Here is a 22307-nt window from a genome sequence, read left to right as displayed (position 1 = left end):
ACTTTAACTTGATACTTCTCAAAAATCAAGACTTTAATTTAGATTCTCACACAGGATAGTATTTTATTTTCAGGCTGGTTATTATTTCTCTAAATTCCTTTGACCTAGCTGATTATTTTTAAGTGTCAAAACTGATGTGTAAATACAGTATTACTATTCTACAATGTTGTTATGGATCCATGGTCTCAGGAGACCTTCATTTGTGTTTTGAGTTCAAAGATCAAATATAGCTCATAGGATACAAAGAGAGAGGCAAAATTCAGAGGTAGTAGCTAGCTAAATCAATACAGCTCTTGGAATCCTTAGAAGCAAAACAACATAAGATGTCCCTTTAGTACTCAGGTTTTTTTGTTCCCCCCCCCCCCCCTCCATTTTTGCTTGGACGCTTAAATTGGTCATTTTGAAGCAAACAGTAAAACAATGATAACATATATAAAGCAAGTTGTTACTCAGATGATACGCCTCTTGAGCTCCCTGCTGCTTTTAAAGGTTTTGGGTATAACAGAATTCAGTGGTTTCATTGAGATAGATAAGTTTGTCTTAAGTTCCCCACAGATTTATCTATCTCAGTGAAACAATTGGTTAATTGTGTGGTGAAAAATTGGGGGGGGGAGGTGCGGGGATAGAGAATCTCAACTAAATTTTTATCTTCACCATCAATTTTACCTCCTTTCCCTTCCCTCAGTAATGCCACTGTGTAGCCAAATATACCGTGCTTATCGGAGCACTAGCGTATGGCATGGTTCTAAGAAACAGCAGGGTATGACTTAATGCCAGCCTGCTATGGCTGAAAGAGCGGAATACTTAAAAACGTATATTGTACTTATTTTACGTGGATGTTGCAGTTGCTTTACTTGTGGAATTAAAATAAATATTGCTGAAGTAGTATTGCTGCTTTTTGTAACATTGAAAATATTAGTGCTGTTGCTAAAGGGTTTATAAATTGCTTAGGGGCATGTAATGTTGACATTTCTAAATATCTGTAATACACCAGTTGGTTGATACTTGGATGTGTTTTGCCACAAAGACCTCAAATAAAGTGAGCTCAGATGCTCTATCAGACCTAAAGACTGTTTATTTGAGTTTGAGAATTGTTTGAGTGGCACGGAGTAGAAATCAGTGTGTTCACTCTGTATTGTTTCCTTATTTAATTTATTGTGGTTTGACTTTTTCTTTCTTTCTTTCTTTTTTATTTTTTTAAGCACCTGAAGTTTAAGGAGACGAATCTTGTGACGCTGCAGCAATTCAATGCATTAGCCCAGATGCATCGCATTGAACAGTTGACAGTTGATCCTCAGGGAAATCCGGTTGTCAACTTTACTTTGTGGAAATACTATGTTCTGTTTAGACTGAACCATTTCAATCTACAGAGGATAAATGGAGTAAAGGTAGGACAGTGTTGCTTCCTTCTTACTATTGGTCTTAGAAGATAAATTAGCATTGAGTTTTAAAAAGCAGATGAATTGCTAATAAAATGAGCAGAAGCCTGTCAGTGCCCTTTCATTATTAGGGGGAAAAATTTTAAGTAGATTCACCGTATAATTTTTTGTGCTGTATACAATTAGTATAATTGGTGAGATTCTTTGTTGCCATGAAGATGTTGTGTTGTCTCAGTTGTTTGCAATTGCACGACAGTCCAAATCTACACCTGAGTGGTTGGAATGTATCTGAAGGAAAGACTTTTTATTATTTCTGCATGTGTTTCTAAAAAAAAAAAAATAAATAAAGAACTGCATGATTTTACTTAATTTTAAGGAGCGCTTCTTTATTATATTCATAACGATCAGAGTTCTGACATGGAATACTGGTGCAAAAATGTGAGTTTATCAGGCTGGTTAGTAGTTTACAGTATATGATTATTTATATTTTCCAGTGTTACAAAATGTAGCTAAAATAATATTTTGTTCTTGAAGCCTATCACAGGAACAAGTTTCTCAAATAGATTTTATTAATTCATTTATTTATTTATTTTCGGTGTGTATTTTAGTGTGTGTGTCCTTTTGTTGGGTGTGTGTTTTAGGTTTAAATAGAAAGTTAGGACACTAATATTGCTATTCTTTGTACTTTGTGTTCCCCTTTACATCAATTGAAAGTAAATTTATTCAAGCATATAAAAGGTTGTTTTCTACTTGGGCTTTGATCATAAAGGGAGTGAGAATAGTTATGATGCCACACGATGTTTGAATGTGCATTCAATTTTAAATGCTAAATAAGTTTAAGTAGTGTTATGGAAGTTAATTAGAGCAAAAATAATGCATAGCTCTAGTGTGTAGATCTGGTTGTCGTCATCATCGTATGTTTCGTATTAGATATCTTACTTGTTATCTGATACAGCCATTGCATTAATGTTGTGGTTTACTTGGTTTTAGTTCTGTAAAACATGCATTAGTGGCACAGAAGAGCAGGAGTGGGTTAAAGAGCTTACCTGAATTAACTATTGGAGAAAGTATGAGAAAGGATGAAGGCAAATATGACTTACTGCAACAGCACAGTATCTTGGGGGGGCCGAAAATGACCGTTGGTCATGGAGTCCCCCCCATCTCATGACCATGAGAACTTTAAAAAAACAATGAATTTATTACTTTCCAAAAAATACCCATCAAAGTTGATTTAAAAAAAAAAAAAAAAGAGGGGGAAAAAAAAGTTTGAATGTGGGTTTAAAGTTTATTTCTTTTTTTACTGCATCATATTTTCAAAATCAACACTGGCGATTCAGTTTAAAAGAAAATAGAAGATAAATCTTAACCTGTTTGGTCTTCATGGAGAAAGAAAGAAAAGATAAAAAACTATTTATGTGGACTTTTTATTATGATCTCAAGGTCAGCAAATTCAGTCTTTGAAGGAAACTTCTGCATTTAATAGTGCTTGGGGATGAATTTATGAATTTAGTAAATGTAGCATGGCGTGCTTTTTATGTAGGATATATATAAAATCTTAAATATGTGTGACTGAAGAACATTTTTGTCCTCAACAAACTTTTCCAGCCAGACCACGGTATATGAAGATGTGCATGCAGAAATTTTTTCCTAGTGTCATTAATCATTTGAGAAGTGTCGTAGCCAAGCAGAAGAAAGAGCTGAACTCTGATCGCTGTTTTTCATTAGTCTACAGCAGAAGTCGTGGTATCCAGCTCTGCAGAGATATATTACCTTTTTTTTTTTTAAAATCCATAATAGAAAATCCCATTTCAATGTAAAGAATACAAATGCCTGAAGTGTGCTCTCAGATCTTAGCGATCTTAGTTTCAGATGACGGAAAGGGAAATGTGCATATTCTGCTGTTCTGATTATCATGTGCGCGCAATGTTTGTGAAGGCTATTGTACTGCCAGCTCTGAGGTACGTATAGTTGGGGAGTAAAAGCAATATGTACTAACTGAATTAACTAAATAAATTGCATAACTCTATCACTTCTAAACTTAAAACTTTACAAGGAAGCTTTTATTTTCTCCCCAGCCTCCCCCTTCCATTCCAGTTATGTTACAGACCAGAGCTGAGTGTTAGTGTCCCCCAACGATGTTCCCTTGTCCAACTCTTACATTTACTAACTGTGAAGAAGCAAATTCTCTTCATTGAGATACACTATTTGAAGTTTTCTCCAGTGATAGTAATCTCAGATGAATTAAGAGTTGTCAAGGTTTGAAGTTACTAAACTACAAAATGCTTTATGCCAAGTGGCATGGCATACAGTATAACAGATGCATCACATTGGCTGAATCAGTGCCTGTTTTCCGTGCTTGGCAAGAAGCAGGCTTAATAGGCTTACATTTATGTGATATTACCGTTATTATCTTTTTGTGATTAATGGAGCAAACAATGTACTGGAGTAAGATGGAGAACATGAGTTTCTGTGAACTAGAGAGTGTATTCAGCATTGCTGTCTCTGTTGACCTGGTCCTTATGCTTCTCTTAACATAAATAAATAAATTAAAATCACTTACTTCTCCAGCAGACATTTCTGCCTGCAGTGCTCTTTGTTTCCCTAGCTGCCTTCTGCACTCTTTGTTTTAGACTTTGCTTCTGTTAACAGACTGTTTGGCGAGGTCATCTCCTCTTATGCTACTAAGACTTATTAATTTTAAGCGAAAATGAGCAAATCGAAACACTGTAAAAATGGAATTGACTTTACATTTCTAATTTCGTGACTTACGTTTTCTCTGGTGAATTTCTCCCTGCATTAGGCTGTTGCAGTATACTTTAGGCAAGGGTAGATCGTATAGCCTATAAATATTAAAGAAGAATATAATAAAATTACTTTCATTTGGATCAAAATTCCATTTTACTCACACATTTGAATAATACAGAATACAAAAATTGTCTGGAAGTACTTAGTAAATATTGTGAGTATTAAAGTTTATTTAATAATAAGTTGCTTTCCAAAAATATGTTAGAAGATAAACGGAAATTAAATTTGATCCAGAAGTTAAGAAGTCACTGAGTGAGTTTCATTGTCCTGTGTTATCCAGGTCAGATTTAGATGATCATAAAGATTTCTTCTGTACTCACTGGAAAGCCAGGAGTCTAGAAACTGTGCCAACAAGCTTTTGGCAGTTGAAGTCAGTTCACAGTCTGGCCATCGGGGCAGGAGAAACACAGGCCACGGGCTCCAGAGGTTATGAGCCAAGAGAAACCAAAAACAATAACAACAACCACCAAAAAACAAACCCTTTCCACCTTCTCTATACAAAATTGAAACGTGTCAAATTAATCCTGAAAATTTTTCAACCATTGAAAATTTAGTTTAAAGAGACATCTGCATCTTAATGTTGACACAACAATAGGGATGATACTTGGAGAAATATAATGGAAGAACACTTACTTTGGGGGGGGTTGAAAAATGCAGAGAAAATACTCTTTTTCTTTTTTTCCTTTCTTTATTTTCACCCCTGTAAAGCCTCTCTTACTATAAAGCCTTTTCTATGATACTGCCAAAATAAGAGACTGTAACTTATCTTTTCACATGTGGGTGCCCAGAATCTTTTAATTTCTCCAGCACAACTTGATCAGAAATTTTCCAGTAGACCTTCTGTAAGTGCATGCAGTAGGGAGCAGAATTAATATGTCTGGCCTTCAGATACTCAATGTAAGAAATCATTATAAAATTCCTCATTTCATGAAGACTATCATGAAGCGCAGGGTAGCGTGCGTATACATTAAAGTTTCCAGGATTACAGGAAATAAAACAAGCACAAGTACCTCATTTGGTTTCTTTCAAAGTACATTTAAAGTGCCAGTAAAAGCAAATCTGTGTTTTGAAGATATGCCTGGAACAGATCTGTATGCAGTATTCTGTATAACAAATTTCAGTTAATTCTCAATGTACAGATGTAATGAAATACAAATGTGCCAATTCTGAAACTTAACTTTTTTTTTTTCTTTTGTACCCTCCTTCCCTCACAGGTTACTGAAAATGATATTGTAATGGCGGAAAGGCTCTTTGGCATTCTGGCGTATGTAGCATCTTCTGAGCTGCCGCAGTATCGCATGCTTTCATTGCTTGGAGAATCTAGGTAAAATACAGTGAATGGAACTGGAATTTGTCCAGACTGTATTGTTTAATTCTCTTGCCCACTTTCATGATAAATTTTTTCTAGGTAAAAAGATAAAAATTTCACAAATACCACCTTACAGAAGATAGGTTCTCTGATTATTGCAGAAATACTGACATCTCCTGATTCATGTAGCCAGAGGTTTTCAAAAAAGTTGTACGAAGTCTGCTGAGTAAGATTAAAAGGCATGTGCACACAAATGGACTGCTTGTTTAATTCTCCAGTTGTACTGGTGAAGATTTATGGACTCTTACAATGAAGACTGACTGGTTTTAGTGGGTATTTTATAGTGGGTGACTGTAACAGTTAACAGATTTAAGAGCTGGTGCTCTAAGTAAAAAGGTGCTTAAAAACCCTATTTTTAGTCTTCTATAGATATGTACTTTATAGAAGTTTAAGTTGCAAGACTTCTATTTAGGAGATGCTATGTGATATAAGTCAAATGTATAGAAGCAAATTAACGAAGGAATATCTAGAGTCATATGTATTTTGAGTAACTTGAGGATGCAATAAACCTGATAGCTCATAAAGTACATTTTCAAAGGGAGAAAAGAAAAAAACCACCCTCCCAATCACTAGAAACATCTGCACTTAAAAAATTTTCCAGTAATTAAAACTGTAAATCTCTTTATTATCTTTTCACAGGAGGAAGCAATTCCATTATCTGCTGGAGGGAAAGGGAAAGAAATCTGGGATTGGGAGTGAGGAAAGTGGTGATAACAGGAGAAATGGAGGGGAAAGCACAACTCGAGCAATGTTGAATTACACAACAAAGGATTTTCATATGGAAAAGCTTGAGGTAAGTATATAATTACAAAATACTTTCATCCTCTATTATATACCTTAGACTGATACTCACAGAATTTGTCCATGTATCAAGTTTCAGTTGTGCTATTGAGAATGGTGGGTTTAAAATATCACTGCTTACCATATTTATGTGCATGATCAAACATTTCATCTAACTGATCTTTACCAGAATACTGGAATATAGTCAGTTTCTGGCTTTAGTGAAGTGATTCCTGACCCGTGTCACAGTCTCAGAAATACATTCTCACCTACAAGCCTTATGTTCTTAAAGAAATGTACCTGCATTAGTGAAATATAAGAAATAAGCACAGTTTTTGTTACAAAGAAGAGTGTGTATTGCACATGTTAAGATTTTCTAATGGAATTAGAAGGTCAGAAAGTATACCCGAAAATTTATTGGTGAAGAACACCTTCAGACAAGATTTGAGGTAGTGCAGACTGTAGTAATAAAGAGCTGTTTTCTAGCTTTTAAATGAGCTACAGGAAAATAAATATATAGGAAATGTATTAGGTTTAATTATTAAAAAAATTGCAAGCTGGCTTGTTTCAGACAAGTACATCAGTCACGCTTGTTTTAGTTTGTGTTTCTGATCTGCTAACTCTTTTGCTTGGGTAGAGGGAAATTGTTCCCAGGGAGAACATGCTTCTTCCAGCCACAATCTCCTTTCTGAGCAATCATCATGAGTTCTAGCTGTATGTACCCCGCTTCCCACATCTGTCCCATTATTTGCTTTTTGATTATGTGGAAATATATAAATCCTCTAGTGCAAGAAACTAAATCAAGTTCAGTAAACATTGAATTCAGTTACTGCATTGTGGTTTTGTTAGCTCAGATCCATAGCATAAAAAAAGAGACAGTGACTGCATGTGTGGAGGGATTAAATTAAGAAAACATTTTAGTTTCAAAAGCTGTGATAATACCTCTTAACTTTGAATGGCATAGAGTAAGACCTCTTGTCCTTTACCACGGAGCAAGCACTGTAATAAAACAAGCTTGGTATTTGTGCAGGCCATTAAATATATGCATTATTTTCTCTTCCCAGTGCAGCAATTCCCACCTCCTCCTTTTTTAGAGAGTTATGTATGTGGCAGCAGATGTTGCAGGATGTCACAAGAGAAGAATAATAAGATAGGCAAAAAAGACTGATTCCAAGTCCCCATCAGCAGCAAACTAACATAATAAATGTGATTGAATAAGTTTATTGCTAAAGATGACAGTCTGAGTCATTGATTAATAATTTGGTTTTTTAGATGAAACAGCTGGAAAGTATTTTCTCTGCTTTATCACTCATTTAAGAAAACTTATGTTTCGATGGCCTGAAGCATGACCTAACACTTTTAACAATGCCATAAATCAAACTAGTTAGATATTTAACTTACTGTTCAAAGCTTATTATGGCATTTTATAGAAACTCTACAGAAACAGGGATTAATACAGTTTGAGTGACTAAAATGCAGAGCTAGTAGTTGCACAAAGTGCAGGGGTGTTTTTTTATTATTGTTTTTTAAAGGCTTAGGTTACTTCAGTATCTAATGTAGTATGTGTTAGGAAGCATGCACTTGCCAGAGTCTATCAGGGAGCCTGTGGAAAGGATGCATACTGGCATATTTTTCTGTGATGGTATGCTTAGTTCTTGTTAGGGCAGGTAAATAAACATGTACTTCCCAACTGTTGTACTGTAATCATGAAAAACTGGGAAGGGAAGGCAGAGAAGGAAGGAAAGTAGTCTGGTGCTTAATAGTATCTGTAAATTTTCACTGCTATGCCAGAAGGCAAAAAAAATCATAATACTGTTAAAAGATATTTACATAACTACTTAAAATTGTATTTCATATAAATTAATTAATATACTATCAATATTATGGATACAGTAATATTCAATGATCGCACTAATAAAAGCTTGACATAGACCCTGGGCTGTGCAAATTAAAACCTACAGGAAAAAGTGTGCAGTGGCCTCTTTGCCTGCTAATCACTATGTTCTTTAATTCATTAAATTTTTGTGGTTGTTTTACGGGTTTGCTCTTGTTTAACCTTTTCTTCCTTTGTCTTATACAATGTGTAATGGTTCTCCCATGCAGGAAATCAAGGAAAGAAAAACATTTTGCCAGACATACGTCGAGAACTTAGTGAAAGAAGCAGCGGAGATCAATATGAAAAATGAGTCGTTGCAGAAGCTCTGGCCTCAAATGTTCATTGAGCTTGTCAGAGATGCAGTGCTAGAAATACGCAATAAAAACTCCTACATGAAGCTCTGCTTACAGCGGATCACTGATCAAAAACAGTAGAGTCAAGGCTTCTTGTCTTGGAAGCTTTTGGGTTCATTATTCTACGGTGTTTTACAAACTTAAAACAATAGAATATAAAATTACCATCACTATGGCATATTTCACCACCATCCCCCCTCCCCCCAAGGGATGCCTTTAAATCTTAATTAACTCTTGATAGTTTTGAAATAAAAGTTTACTTGCATACTGCTTTAGCAGTGCTTCTTTGGCTAAAGTGATGGGATAGCGTAGAAGTAACTTGGTGATTGTCATGTTTTACTAAGTTCTTGTTTGTTTATTTTTTTTTTTTGCTGCCCGTGCTTCTGTAGTGCTACAGCTTTGATTTTTACACTGAATTTACACTCTGCTTGCCTTATTTTTTATCGAACACTTTTCAATTGTCACCTTTTTGACTGTTTGCTGCTGTTTAAAAAAAAAATCAAGAATAGTAGTTGATTTTTTTATGAGCAAAAGCTAATAAATTATTTTTACACCCTGAACTTGATGAAGACTTCTTATTTTTGTTTAGTTTGTGATATTATCGAACACTTTTTCACATCAGCGCCACCACAGTGCTGAGTATATCGTCATTAATTCTCAACTGAACAAATTGCCCAGGCTTGATTTCAAGTTTTTCATTCATCTGTATTAGTTTGTGTGAATTATTACAGGTAAAATATGAATTTGAGAGATACTCAACTTAAGCTTTATTTTTGTTCTGTTAAAATATGTTAATAATATAATTTCTTTTGGTTTTGATTACTAAATGATTAATTTCTGAGGTTTGCCAAGGTCAAATGAGCTAAGATGCATGTGTTACATTTGGTAAGGAAACTGATGACTACTATTCAGTTGTAATTCATTTCCGTGCTGTGTGAAAATTTCATATTTGTTATCAATAAAAATAAATTATTCCCTTTTGCCCTTCACAGATACTGTAAGGAAGTACTGTGTGCAAAGAAAAGACTTTTCCTTAATGCTGCATGAAGAGATGAGACACAACTTGCCCCCAAAATCCACTGCGAATGGGTAGAAAAAACACATTCCATAGTACAGTAACTTCCACAGTAAACACCTTGCCAGCTTCTGCCCAGAAACTGGATTTAGGAACTGTTAGCAAGTCCAGCTGATTCCCATGGTGAGTGTTCGTAAGCAGGTAGAAAATTGTGCCATTTAAACCTAATTTTATAGGTCCGTTGTATCTTAACTAAAACAATCCAGAACCACGTGCGTTCGCTTACTCAGTTCAAATTGGTCTTATTTTACTTAAGCTCATTTATAAAAAAGAAATGCTAATAACCAAAGAAAACTTCCTGCAAGGGTTTCTGTGGCTCAAAACTAAGTCTATTTTTAAACTTTACCTGGACAAGACTCTCTGGCAAAGCAGAGATGCAGATACAGTTCTGTAAGTTTGTACGGCCCGAAAGTAGCCTTGAATGAGTAGCAGGAGTCAGGTGGATGTAGGTCTTCTGGAACACACAGTCTACTTGCATTCAGGTCAAGCTGGTGCATTTCAGTTGTTGGAAAGAATCCGTTTTCAGAGCATGTTGCAGGTTAACAATGGCATGCATACTGGTAAATGTATTTTCAATTTGGTTGGTTATGTGTGATCTTCTAAAGGATACTTGTAGGTAGTTGCTTTTCAGTCTTTACGGAATTTAATGGAGTTTAAGTCACTGAAATTCTAAGGAAATGTTAAAAGTCCTGAAGAAACTGCTCCAGCAGTTGACGGAATTTAATAGAAACAATCACCCCTCCAGGATTTTTGAACTGCTTCATGGAATTTATAGTAAAATTAGTGTATTTGATAGGATTTTTTTTTCTTTCCATTGGAAAACTGCACTCTTAGGTTTTATGGTGTGTTTTATTAAGGGAGCAAATTAACATCCCACAAAATGTGAGAAAATGAGAGTTTATGTTATATAAATAGTCAGTATAGAAATGATCACGGCAAAGTTTTTTGGATACATCAGTTTACATCATTTCTGTGCAGAGGGGGTGGGTGGAGCAATTCCAGCTTCTGAACGGGGACAGAAACCTCAGCAGCTGTGCGAGAGTGCAGAACTCTCCTGATGATGTAGCTGGAGCAGATGGGCCCCTTTTGAATCAGATTCAGCAGCAATAAAAGACTGGAAAAAATCTTTTAAGAAAGGGTGGATTGGTCTAGAGGAACAGGAAGTCCTCCATGGGAAAATCCAGAGAAAAGCCAGACTTTCTGATACTGAGACTTTAGAAGTATAATCTTGATTGGAGACTTCGAGGTAGGGTCTTGAAAAAACTAAGTGAAATGAATCAGAGGGTATTGCCTGTGAGTTGTAGAAACATCTCTTTAAAATGCTCTGTATTCCCAGTGCTCTGTGAATGCTGCCGGTTTGGACTTTTTTTCACGAATAGCAGCTGTTTCATAACTGGATTGCTAAATGGCTGAAGGGAGGGTAGCAAGACAGCTTTTATAAATGAAGAAAAGATTAATGTTGGGCTGCATGTGTTTTTTTCACATAGAAACAGTAGGAACAAAAAAAACCCCTTCTATTTTTACTAATTCTTTTTAGGAAACAAGTGAATGATAGACTAAAGGGATGTTAGACCTAAGAGTACATAGAATTTTAAGCTGCCAAGTGATCTGAAAATTGTTAGCATGCTATATGTTGTTCATGTGTTTATTAAAATTATTTGTTAATTCATACAGACCTGTGGGATACATTACCGTAGTTTCTTATTAAGGAATTTCTGAGTACCTAAAAATTTTTAGGTGGTATAAACAGCAAATTCTTAGATGTTTGGAAACTGAAGTACTACATATATAAATCTTCTATGGTTACAGGTATAAATAGAGGAGTTAAAATACCCATTGATTTTTGAAGCTGGGGACCTTTTAATAAAACCTTCCAGGCTGAAAGCAGTTATTTTTTTTTCTGCTTCAAAAGCCCTTAAATGCTGCATAAAACCGAATTTGGATATTGTTAATATTTCATTGATATTCTATCCAAAATGGACTGTTGCAATCCCCTCATGTAGCCTGACTTCCTGTTGAGGACAGGAGCTATTATTGTAAAAATTCCATATGTTAACTAGAATTCATCTTAAGGGTTAAAAAGATACTGTTTTTACTTTTAAGTCTCTTCAAACTTTTTTTCCATTGATTGTTTTTGGATTATTTATACAGTTTCTTTATTTTCTGAGGCAAATTTCCTCTATGTCCAAACAAGGGCAAATACTGATATATCTCATTCTTTTCCAATTTCAGTTTAGCCGTATCGTGCATGAAGGGCCCATTATGTCATGCAGAGTCACTGTTTATTTTGCAACTGAAATTTGATCTTCAGTAAGGAGACTGATGAAGAGCTCTATTTCATACACTCCTTTTGATATAGGATCTGAAAAAGTAATAGAGCTGCAGATACGCCGCCACAGTGGAACAAAGGGAGAAGTGATTCACTTGATGCAAACCAAAAGCTGATCCTGTCAGTTTTGGGGGGGGCGGGGGGGAAGGGGGGAAGTACTGGGAAGAAGTTTTAACTGAGCGTTGTAGAGTAAGTAAAACTGCTCGACTGTCTGGGACCAAGTGTTAGATCGGAGTCCGGAAATAGCTGAAAACTGTTTTCCAGTCTGTGTAGGTCAGTGATAGAAAAGCGAAATATCTTGTTCCACTGCTAGAAATGGTCATACTTCCATTATATAAACTATTTAAAATAATAATAATAACAACAAAAAAAGGTTAACCTGTTAAAACACGGGCCATCTGCAGATTAAGTTAGGCTAATGTGCAAACAGTAGTGAGTCCACAATCTAGGTATACATTCTGCAAATTCAGGACAAGTGACTACTTTTTTTTTTTAACTAGAGCTGTAGGCTGTAAAAGTGACAAACAATGATGCTACTTCTTATCACAGTGATTCATCAGGATGAACTGCTTTTTGTTAGCTAGTTTATTTAAAGAAGCTGAGGCAAATAACTTGCTATTTCATGTTATTAAGCAACATTCACAAAGACATGATTCAGATTGGGAGGTGCATATGCAAAATCACAGTAACAGCTATTTGTTTTGATTGGGAAGGCAGACTACTTGAATATGTTTCTGTTCCGACATTACACACTCTGCTACATCTCGAAGTCCGGTTTTCTCTTTAGTTTAAGTTGGAGGCATCAGTGTTCTGGGGTTTTGTAAGATTATGTCTTTTGTTACACACGTGTAGAACACGGAGAGGGAAAAGAGGATACTAGCTATCCCTTTGCTCTGTGGTGTGATAAAGTTGCTTTTACTCAAAAGTGAATATAAACGGATTTTTGCATACTAAAAAGTAGAGTGTGGGCTACACAGACTTTAAACGATCTTACAAAATACTAATTGGTATCTGCCTACACACCTCAGAGCTGGATTTTCTTGAGTATGAGCTAAAACAAATTGAATCTAAGGGACTGTTTGTACAACCCAAGTATCTAATTTTGTTGGCTAGCTTTGCTGGGCTTCTGCTCTCGGGGGAAGAAAGATAAGCTCATCTGGAGGAACTCTTGTCTCTGTTTACTGTGGTGAAAACAGCATTTCGTTACAGGCTGTGTATTGGACCTCATAGGCCACGCTTGTGGAGTGGACAGGTGCGTCTGCTGATTGCATCAAATATCAGGAAGCCCTGGTGAAGAATTGAGAAACCTTAATGGGAGAAAAACTGATGCTTCTCAAGTTCTGAGTTGTTTGGCTTTGGTGGGGGTTTTTCAGTTACAGATAGAAGTATTGCAAGCAGAAATATAGTCGACTGATAAAAGTACACTGAGCGTAAAAAAGCTAGAAAACTGCAGGTTAGAATATTTATACCAAATCGAGCAGTAGGAGTATCCAGCATCCCACAGAAATGTCTTTGTGCAAGACAACCCTATATTCCTTACAACATACTACATTGACTTGAGGATGCTTTTATATGTGACTGTCTTATCCAGCTTTTTGGAAAGTACAGATTGATGGCTTCGTGATTGCTTTGGACTTTGGTTGATTGGTACAGTATAAAATAATGTAATCAAGGGAGCAGGATCAGATTTCCTGGTGCTGTTGGTTAACAGGGTGACAATGCTTAATCCCACCTTTTGTTGCAATCTTCCTAATTAGGCAGCCGCTTCCATATTAAGGTGTATCTTGTGTGCGATCTTCATTCGTATTATGTGGTGCATGCCATTCAGTACATTGCTACATCCATAACCGGGATGCTTTCTAGTTTCAGATAAACTGTTCCTTTCACTTTTGTTTGAGTGGTATGGATATCCCAGGGGTTAAATGCTGCTATTAGATGTACTTCATTTTACACCTAACAAATCTGGCACTTTACATGAACACCGAGCAGATCATAAGCAAGTTAATTCTTTCTGGAGTACTAGACATGGATAACATAAACAGCACTAAGCTTTTCAAAGCAGTGAGAATGATACCTTTCAAGAATCAAGGTAACGAAAAGCCTTTCTGCGTGTAGTACTGAGCACTTAAGCACAGGAGAAGATAGCCTGGAATGACATATGGTTTCCATCTATTTATAACATATTGTTAGACAAGAGAGTGTGAAGTTAATTCAAACTACAGTGGTGAAGAAATTGTGCCCGTGAATGTGACGTTTGTATTACATGCTCACATAGTCTAGACATCTTATGTGGTTATGCAAGTAACGGTGGTATTAAGGTAATTCACACTCAGTGAAAGAAATCATAGCGATATGTAGAGAAGCCATGACTTTACAGTAATAAGCAATGCTGAGTTCACTGATTAGCTATTATATTGCTCTTAGAAATTATATTGTGACACAACATATGCTGTGGTTTGTGTTCTATATGGATACGTAGCACATTTGCTGCCTATTTGCATTAGGCTATTTGCATAGGCTTCAATGATCTATGTTTTCTAATAAGGTAAAGAAATAATTCTGAAGAGTGATGAAAGAAACCAAGAGCACAGAGTACAGCTTGCTTCCAGTTTCTAACTCAGCACTGACAACAGAATATATTAAGCTTCATACAACTGTCATATCCTGGGTAAAGTACACGTTAAAGCTCTCAGTCATTTCACTATGAAGCTTTTGTGTAAGTCTACAAATAACATCCTTTAGGGAAATGTTACTTAAGATTCCAAAGAGATCTCAATAACTGTAATAAAATGTAAACATTCAGGGTTTTGTAATCCAGAAAATGTGAACTGGCTTGTCAGTTTAGAGGAGAGAAGAACTGGGTAAATACTAAAGAAGGGTTCCCAGGTGTGACAAGTGTATTAGAATACAGAGTGAATAGCGAAGAGAACATTTATTACGGTGATTTTGCATTCTTATGGAGACTGCGTGTGAATGAATGGAAACTGGAATATATAAACCCATGGCAGAAGACATCTCCCTAAAAGACGTGAGCATGAAAACCTTTGACATGTTCTGGCAGTTACTTGTTGTGTTGCTTTGTTGCTGTTTTGGTTTTGTTTGATTGGTTTTTAAACAACCAACTAACAAGCATTCTAGTGCTTTTATGACAATGCAGCGAACAACCAAGAGGCTAGATTTGAATTTTCAGCGTATCTTTACAGGTTTTATTTCTTCTGTTTACCTATTTGACAGCTGCATAAGCAGAAACATTACACTGTTCATTCAACAATGAACAATGCCAATTGCTTTATCAGAGGTGAGGCCTTCATTGTCCTGAGGATCTGTATCTAGATTAAAAAGCAATCAGTAAAGCAAAAATAAAATTTTCTCTTTTGCTTTTTAAAGCAAGATACCCAGTCGTGCTTTCCTATTGCGAATAAATGTGTGAGTCTATAGCCAATGACATTTTTCTATGTGAATTACCATTCAGTAGGTGCTTTTGTTGCATTTGAAAAGGCCTTGAGGTGTGGCGCACAGGTTCTCTCCTTTGCTATTTTGAATACATATATTGCCAAAGGAGGAGAGTGACCTGGCCACATGGATAGAGTGGGACGCTGCGATTTGGGGTAGATGTTATCAGGTAGTAGAAAACTGCTTCTTCACTCAGGTTGCTAAAGTAGTATACTTAAGGTGAGTAGTAGAGAGTTGCAAAATGTTAAATGTGCTCGGTGACAAGCTAGAAATACATGTTACGCGTGTTCTTTTGACATAAATTTATCTCAGCTCAGTTAGACGTAGCCATTTCTCTGGTGGTGAGCTGACTGGTTGCAAGGCAGCTGCTGTTTCCTGTACAGTGATTATTACGTGCTGGGCAACTACAAAGAAAATAGGTCATTTGCAGATAGTACGGGTATTCAAGTTGTTGAACAGATTCTTTGGATATTCTGCAGAGTACCATTCGCAGTATTTTCAATTTTATTTACAAGAAAAATTAAGTGGTCCAAATCTTTAAAGAAAGCGTGAGTTACATTGGTTAAAAATTACTTCAGAGATGCTATCGACCCTTTAGCTTTGTCGTTACGATTTTTTAAATTGCATGAATCTTGATCTCATTGCTGCTTGGAGAAGAAAGCAAAAAAGGAACCACGGGTGGTCTGAGAAAGTTGTATTGATTATTTGCTCTTTCTTCTTTGTTGGTACTGAACTTTTGCCCTTGCTTGATGATGCTAGCTGTAGGCTCACTCCCAGGGATTAACTAGAGGCTGTGTCAGGAAAGTATTTTAATAGATCTCGGTGTGCTCAGGGCAGTTTCAAATTTGATCAACATATGTTGCCCATCTAAGATTAGTTATTTATTTTCACATCCTCCATTAATGCCTCACTTCAACAAGCTTTGTCACCTTGCAGGGACAAACTAGTATTTCGGTAATGTGATCTATGATTGTGTTTGAGGTCTTTCAGCGTAACAGATGAGTGTCAATTGTAGAGATTCTCATTTTAAAGAATATTTAGTTTAAGACATCTGTGGAGCCTCACTGCTGACTGGCCCTCATTTTTTATTCCAGAGACACCTTCTTATAAAATACTGCTTTTTAGCGGTGCCTTGGAGAGGATCATCCCCTGATGGCCTACATTTTAACAGCAGCAAAAGCGAAATAAAAACACTTGGTTGCATTAGAAATCTGGTAATGAGCTGACAGAGGTGTTAAGGTAGCCAGGTGCTGTGTATCTCATCTGTAGTGTATGTTAAGTGTTGGGCAGCTACGGAGAGTGAGGCAGTCTTGTGTATTTTTAGAGGTGTGAGAACTGTTGTGGGAAGCCAAATCCTTCTATATTTCTCCTCCACTACTCCCCTTAGGAGGCTCTCACTTTCCCCACCCTTTGTTTCCAAACTCCAATGTATTCTGTTATTATTTAAGGAAAATATTGTCAGCGTTGCTTGCTTGGTCCAACAGAAGTCATGCACAGGCAACTTTTCCCTTTTCCCCATCTCTACAATGGGAAGCAGCTACAGAGAGGCCGTTGCTTAATTAGTATTAGTTATTGGTGTAAAGCTGAAGTGGCAAGAGGAAGAATGCTCGGGGTAGGGGCACCTGTCGGTGTGGAGCAAAATAGTCCTAGCACATGTAGTGCTAGATTCGGTGGGATTTTTTTTTTCCTGGCGCTTTTTTAAACAAATTTTTTTTTATTGCTCTAACTTGAATTGAATCAGCAGATGAGGGAATGCATTACTTGGCTGCTACTAACACAGACTTCATTAACTAGCACTTTCACCTGTAACAGTCACAGGTCAAGTATTGCCTGGATTTTTTAAACTAGTCTGTCTTATGTTCTAGGGAGGAACCATGCCTTTGGTTTTTTTTATTGCTCGTTGCACCTGTAGAATGAGTGGAATTTGTGATAAATAAAATGCATTGAAAGTAGGTATTTTTGTGTGAGCTTATGTGCTAAATACTTAACATCTCTTTGAAATATTTGCTGATTTAGAGGAGCCTGTCACTTATGGGTTATTTCACACACATTTGGGTTTTTTCTTTTCAGTCCACATTTGTTTAAGAATGCAATCAATTCGCTGATTCCTAGTCAGAAGCATTTGGAGATCTAGAACAGGATTGGCAAGTTCTTGGCTTTTAGTCTTGCAGCATTTTAATTTTTGATGGCAATTTACAACACAGCTAAAAATCTTGTAAAACTTTTAAGTAGGTTCCTGGAAATTGCCTTTACCAGCTCAATTAAAAATTTTGGCTGAAAAATTTTCACCTATTCTAGACAAAGCTTTAGAAGACTTATTTTCTTAACCGTTCAAAAGACAGTTTTGTGATGTAGTCAAGACTACTTCTTTCATAAAGTATTTTTTTTCAGAAGGATTTACAGAATTTTCTAGAGATTTACTTGGTGAGTATAACTGTTACCTTGTTTTAATTCAAGTATAACTGTTTATCTTGTTTTAATTAAAGTGGTATGATGTCAGATGCTGTTTGGCTTTCCTCCATTCTAGCATTGTGTGGTGACATCAGTCTTGACATCAGAGAGAATTGGAGCTTAAAGGTACAACGTACTCTTGGCAGGAATGATGATACTGGGATCGGGATTTTGGCTAGGGCGAACTCCAGGGTGATCTCCTGGAGATGAAGATTACTAATTACTTGTACACAGTGGAACCAAGCAGTTACATGCAGCTTGTTTACTGTGGGCCAATAAAGGTTTTTGTTGTTTGGTTGTTTGGGGTTTTTTTTTAATTACTGGGATTCTTGGAAAATTTGCGTCTACTTTCAGATCTGAGAAATGAGTGCCAGCATTAGTAGCAAATCATATCACTCTTTTCCTAGGAGGAGCTTGGGAAGGCCATGGATTCTTGCAGCTGCATCTAGAAATTTAGACTCACTTTGGATCATACACAGGTGAAGGAAGTGCTTATTTTTGTGACTGGAATGGAGACTGGGAGCAAACCAGCTCAAGATCTGTAATTTGGGTCTTGCTGTTTTCACCTCTCAGTCTGTGTTGAGAAGGGAAGGAAAAGTGGATGTGTGGCAAAAGTAGAGGAATGCGGACTATGAGATATGGAGGGGCCACAATGGGAACTGAAGTTGGGAAGTACACTTTTTAGAAGGGCTCCTTCCAGAACATGGGGAATCGGGCACACCGGCTGCCTCTAGTGTGTAGTGCTGTGGAGCAGGGGGAGGCCTGTGGCACTGCAGCTGGGTGAAACAGAAGGGTAGACGCAGGGGGAGGGAGCTGGGAGCCAGGATTGCAACTTTTGATTTCAGGCCTGTACAGCTTGGCAGGTCTCTGAATTTTCAGTGAGAAATATGTGCACCCCAACCTCAAGGAACGTTAATCTTCTTCTCATAACATTCTTTAGCTGTTCTCTTTGGTTGCTCTCCCAATTCGTTCCAGAAGGCGGCTTTCTGCAGACAGTGTGTTAAAACAGGATGCCTCTGTCATGTGTCAGGTCAGTGATTTAGCTCACTGTTGAGTGTTTTCTACTACTTTATTTGCTCTAGGACCTCCTAGTGATCACTTTATAAAATGACAAAGAATAGCTATATCATGTGAATATCTATCTCAATTTAGAAAGGGTAGGCCCTTTACAGATGCGTTAGGAGCAGTGTTGATAATCATGACGTCTCTTTCCTGGTACTCTGCCAGAGACATTCCCAGGCAGTATTGTGTCTTATGAAAACCAGTAATGTGCAAGTCTGTAGCATCAATCATCTTCATGTTTTCTAGAGTTATTTGCTCACTGCTATTAAAGGGTTAATATATTTCTTGAAAAGTTTTTTTTCATAGTTCTGTTCTCTCTTAGAGCAGATAAACTCAAGAGAAATTCAAGCTAGATGAATTGTTCTGTTGGGACAGCAGCTTGTTCCTATCTGCTACCTTTGCCGGGAAGGTGGCAGATCATTTCTGCAGAGGTAAGAGATGGCATCTAGGATAAAGGACCCGCAGTCCTAATTTGGAAAGTACTGCAAGTGAATGAGAAGTGGCGAGTGGCAGCAGCTGACTATCAGCAGACACCTTTCCTTGGTGCTATTCAGATACGAGCAGAAACCATTCCGTAGGCAAATGTCATGCACGTGTAAATTTACTGTACCATTCCCTTTACAGACATGTTGCAGGGAAATGTCCAGCACAGACACCTATTCCTCTTTGCTGGGGAGAAGTTTGTATTTTGAGATGGCTCATACTAGTATTTAAGGCCAGAATGGGACCACTCATCTTTTAAAGTTGTCTGGGAGATCATTTGCTAAGCTGCGAGCAGTCCGGGGCTCAATGGCTTCCTCATACACGGGATGTAAGAGGGTGGCCTACTATTTCAGGATTCTCTCAGATAACTGTCTTGCTTAGGCAAGACGTGCTTGCAGAACCTGTGCAAATCAAAACCCTCCGATCTGAGAAGACTCCAGAATGATTTGGTGGCTTGTAAAATCAGGGACATAACTTCACAGAGTTTTCAAGCTGGCCCAAAATGTCTCTTTACTTTACAGAAAATGGTGCTGTTACTCCATTATGCCTCTCCCAAATATTTTTTAAAAAGTATTTTCTCTGGCAGGACCCAAGCTTTAGGCTATAGATCAAACAGGTTCAAACACTTTTCTGGCCTCTTTTTTTTTGTTGTTCTTCAACTTTTTTTGGTTGATTCCTTTATATTCCCATCAACATCTACACATATTATATTTCAGTGTGGTCTGGCCAACAGTCTTGATACAGAGACAAAAATCTTTAGTCTTGTTTAACCAAGTTAGTAAGAGATGTATATTTTCATCCTGAAGTGTGGGGTTGTCCTTGCAATATGTTACAGGAGTTTTATCTCAAGACTTTTGGAAGTTTCCAACACTAAATAAGTATTTAAATGCTACTTCATTGGCTTCGAGTTCTGTCAGCTCTTCTTTTCTGGGGCTGCAAGGAAAATCCATGTCCAACATGTAGCAACACGAATACTTATTCCTCTAACGTACCTGCATGCAACAGGGAATGGAATTAGGATTACATGCAGTTACTTAAAGCATGTTGCAGCTGTCTTTAATTCTACAAAACTTTGTCTGTACAACGGTACTGCTGGAGAATGCAGCTGGTTTTTGCATTGCTGAAATTTGGCTGACTCTGCAGCAACATCCAGGCCTTCTTGGACGCTTTGTGATAAAAATACAGCACTGCTAGTGCTCCTGCTTTTATTATTAGTGGAGGTGCAAGTGCTAAAAATACTTCTTGCTTTCACAAGAACTTAAGCATAGACAGTGCTGCAGAGAAACCCTTTCTGTCTGTGTCTCAGTTGCTTGATCTATATGTGGAACTTTTCAGGAGGTTCCTACATAAATAAATCTTTGAAACTGTCACGATGTTCCCCCCAGTCTCAGCTTTGATATTCTTTCTTTAAAGAAGGTTAGGCCTTAGCTGTTTTAGTAGCAAAGAAAAACCTCAAAAATGTGAAGTTGGACGTAGGTGGTGCAGACAGAAGTTTGCACAGAGCTTGTAACAACAACAGTGGGAGGTGTGAACTACTGCCTTTACCTCTTCTGGGTGTTAGCGCAAATACTCAGCAGTGGTGTCTAATCATGTATAATAGGTATTTTGTTCCTTAAAAAGAACGAAGAGACAAGAGGCCATGGAGCTGCGTGATGTCTGGTGGGAGGTGTCTCATTTAGATGGCATTTGGGAGTTGCTTCTGGTTGTTGCAGTTCAAAAGAAGTCCAACATTAAACTTCGGCAGGATGTTGCAGGGCTGGTAGGTTTTTTTGTTTGTTTGTTTGTGTTTTTTTGGCAGCTCTGAGGTGTACTTTATCCTGTAGATAGAAATCCTGTCACCCTTCATCCACATTCCTGCTCTCACTATCATTAAACAGGAAAGCATTAAAACACTTCCAAGACTGAAATGAGACACTCCTTCCTGAAGTCCTGAACACTTCCTGGTTGATTGGGTTTTTTGGGGTTTTTTACCCCGCTGCCTCTCACCTTCTTCTGTCCTTTTTCCTTTAATAAACTCTGTTTTGAACCTCATCAAATAGAACTATACATATGACGCCAGTGTGTGGATATGCGAGGTGAGGAAGGTGAAAACAAGCTGCTTTATGAAGGAAAAGTTACATCCACGTCACCTTGTTTGGGTCTGGTGCCACAGTTGATTCTTTAACTTCATTGAGTTAATGACTCCCTGGATGACTCACTGCAGTTGTTCAGTTTTTTTTGTAATATGCTGGTTTTCTACCTTGGAAGAGTTCTTTGAGTTCTTTCCTGTTGGTATGGTTCCTTGAAAAAAGGTGTTTAGCACGTTAGGGCCGTACTATGTTGTATGTACACATCAGGTACAGGCTTTCTCCTTAAAGCTGTTTACCCAAAGCAGAGTTTGAAGGTCAGCAAGAGATTTTAACTGTAGAATGGGAGTTAGGTACTTTCTTAAAAGTTCACCAGCACAATACAGGATTAGTGTTTTATTACTAGGAGCACAAAAACATAATTCTGTTACAAGAATTAAGAAGCAAAACAAAAAAAATGTTTCTTTAACAGTCATCCGTAGTGTTTTGGATAATAGTATTTTGCTAGTGGTAGGAATCCTAACTGTTCTAAAGATGCTGAATTCTCAAATTAAGCCTAGCAAGTACTTAATTCCATATTTCCCTAAAATTGCTTATTTTGTGTTCTGTAGAATTATGTGGAGCTTTATATGGTTGCTTAAAATATTATTTATTATTTTTAAGCTCCATGCTGTATAGACTACTTACCATGCTAAAGCTGTTCCTACCCATAGAACGGTCTATGGCTAATTTTCATAGCTGTACAAACTACTTACCGCCTCACATTTGTGTGCTTTTTTGGTGTTTTATTTTTCTAGAAGCAAATATGTTAAAGTGCATAAACCTG

General features: G+C 37.2%; 1 protein-coding gene across 1 annotated transcript in view; it reads left to right on the top strand.

Moving 5' to 3' along the window:
* Nucleotides 1–9234, top strand: part of LRRC49 (leucine rich repeat containing 49) — a 51336-nt gene extending 42102 nt beyond the window's left edge. Inside the window, exons 14-17 of the mRNA XM_054215560.1 lie at nucleotides 1203–1388; nucleotides 5399–5508; nucleotides 6193–6346; nucleotides 8437–9234. Coding sequence (XP_054071535.1) covers nucleotides 1203–1388; nucleotides 5399–5508; nucleotides 6193–6346; nucleotides 8437–8643 — 657 coding nt within the window. The 3' untranslated portion in view covers nucleotides 8644–9234. The remainder of the gene's footprint in view (nucleotides 1–1202; nucleotides 1389–5398; nucleotides 5509–6192; nucleotides 6347–8436) is intronic.
* Nucleotides 9235–22307: the final 13073 nt, after the last annotated feature.

Source organism: Rissa tridactyla, chromosome 9 (assembly GCF_028500815.1).
Source record: "Rissa tridactyla isolate bRisTri1 chromosome 9, bRisTri1.patW.cur.20221130, whole genome shotgun sequence".
In the NCBI taxonomy this organism is placed as follows: Eukaryota; Metazoa; Chordata; class Aves; order Charadriiformes; family Laridae; genus Rissa; species Rissa tridactyla.
The sequence above is the reverse complement of the archived record's forward strand: the minus strand, read 5'-3'. Positions and strand labels throughout refer to the sequence as shown.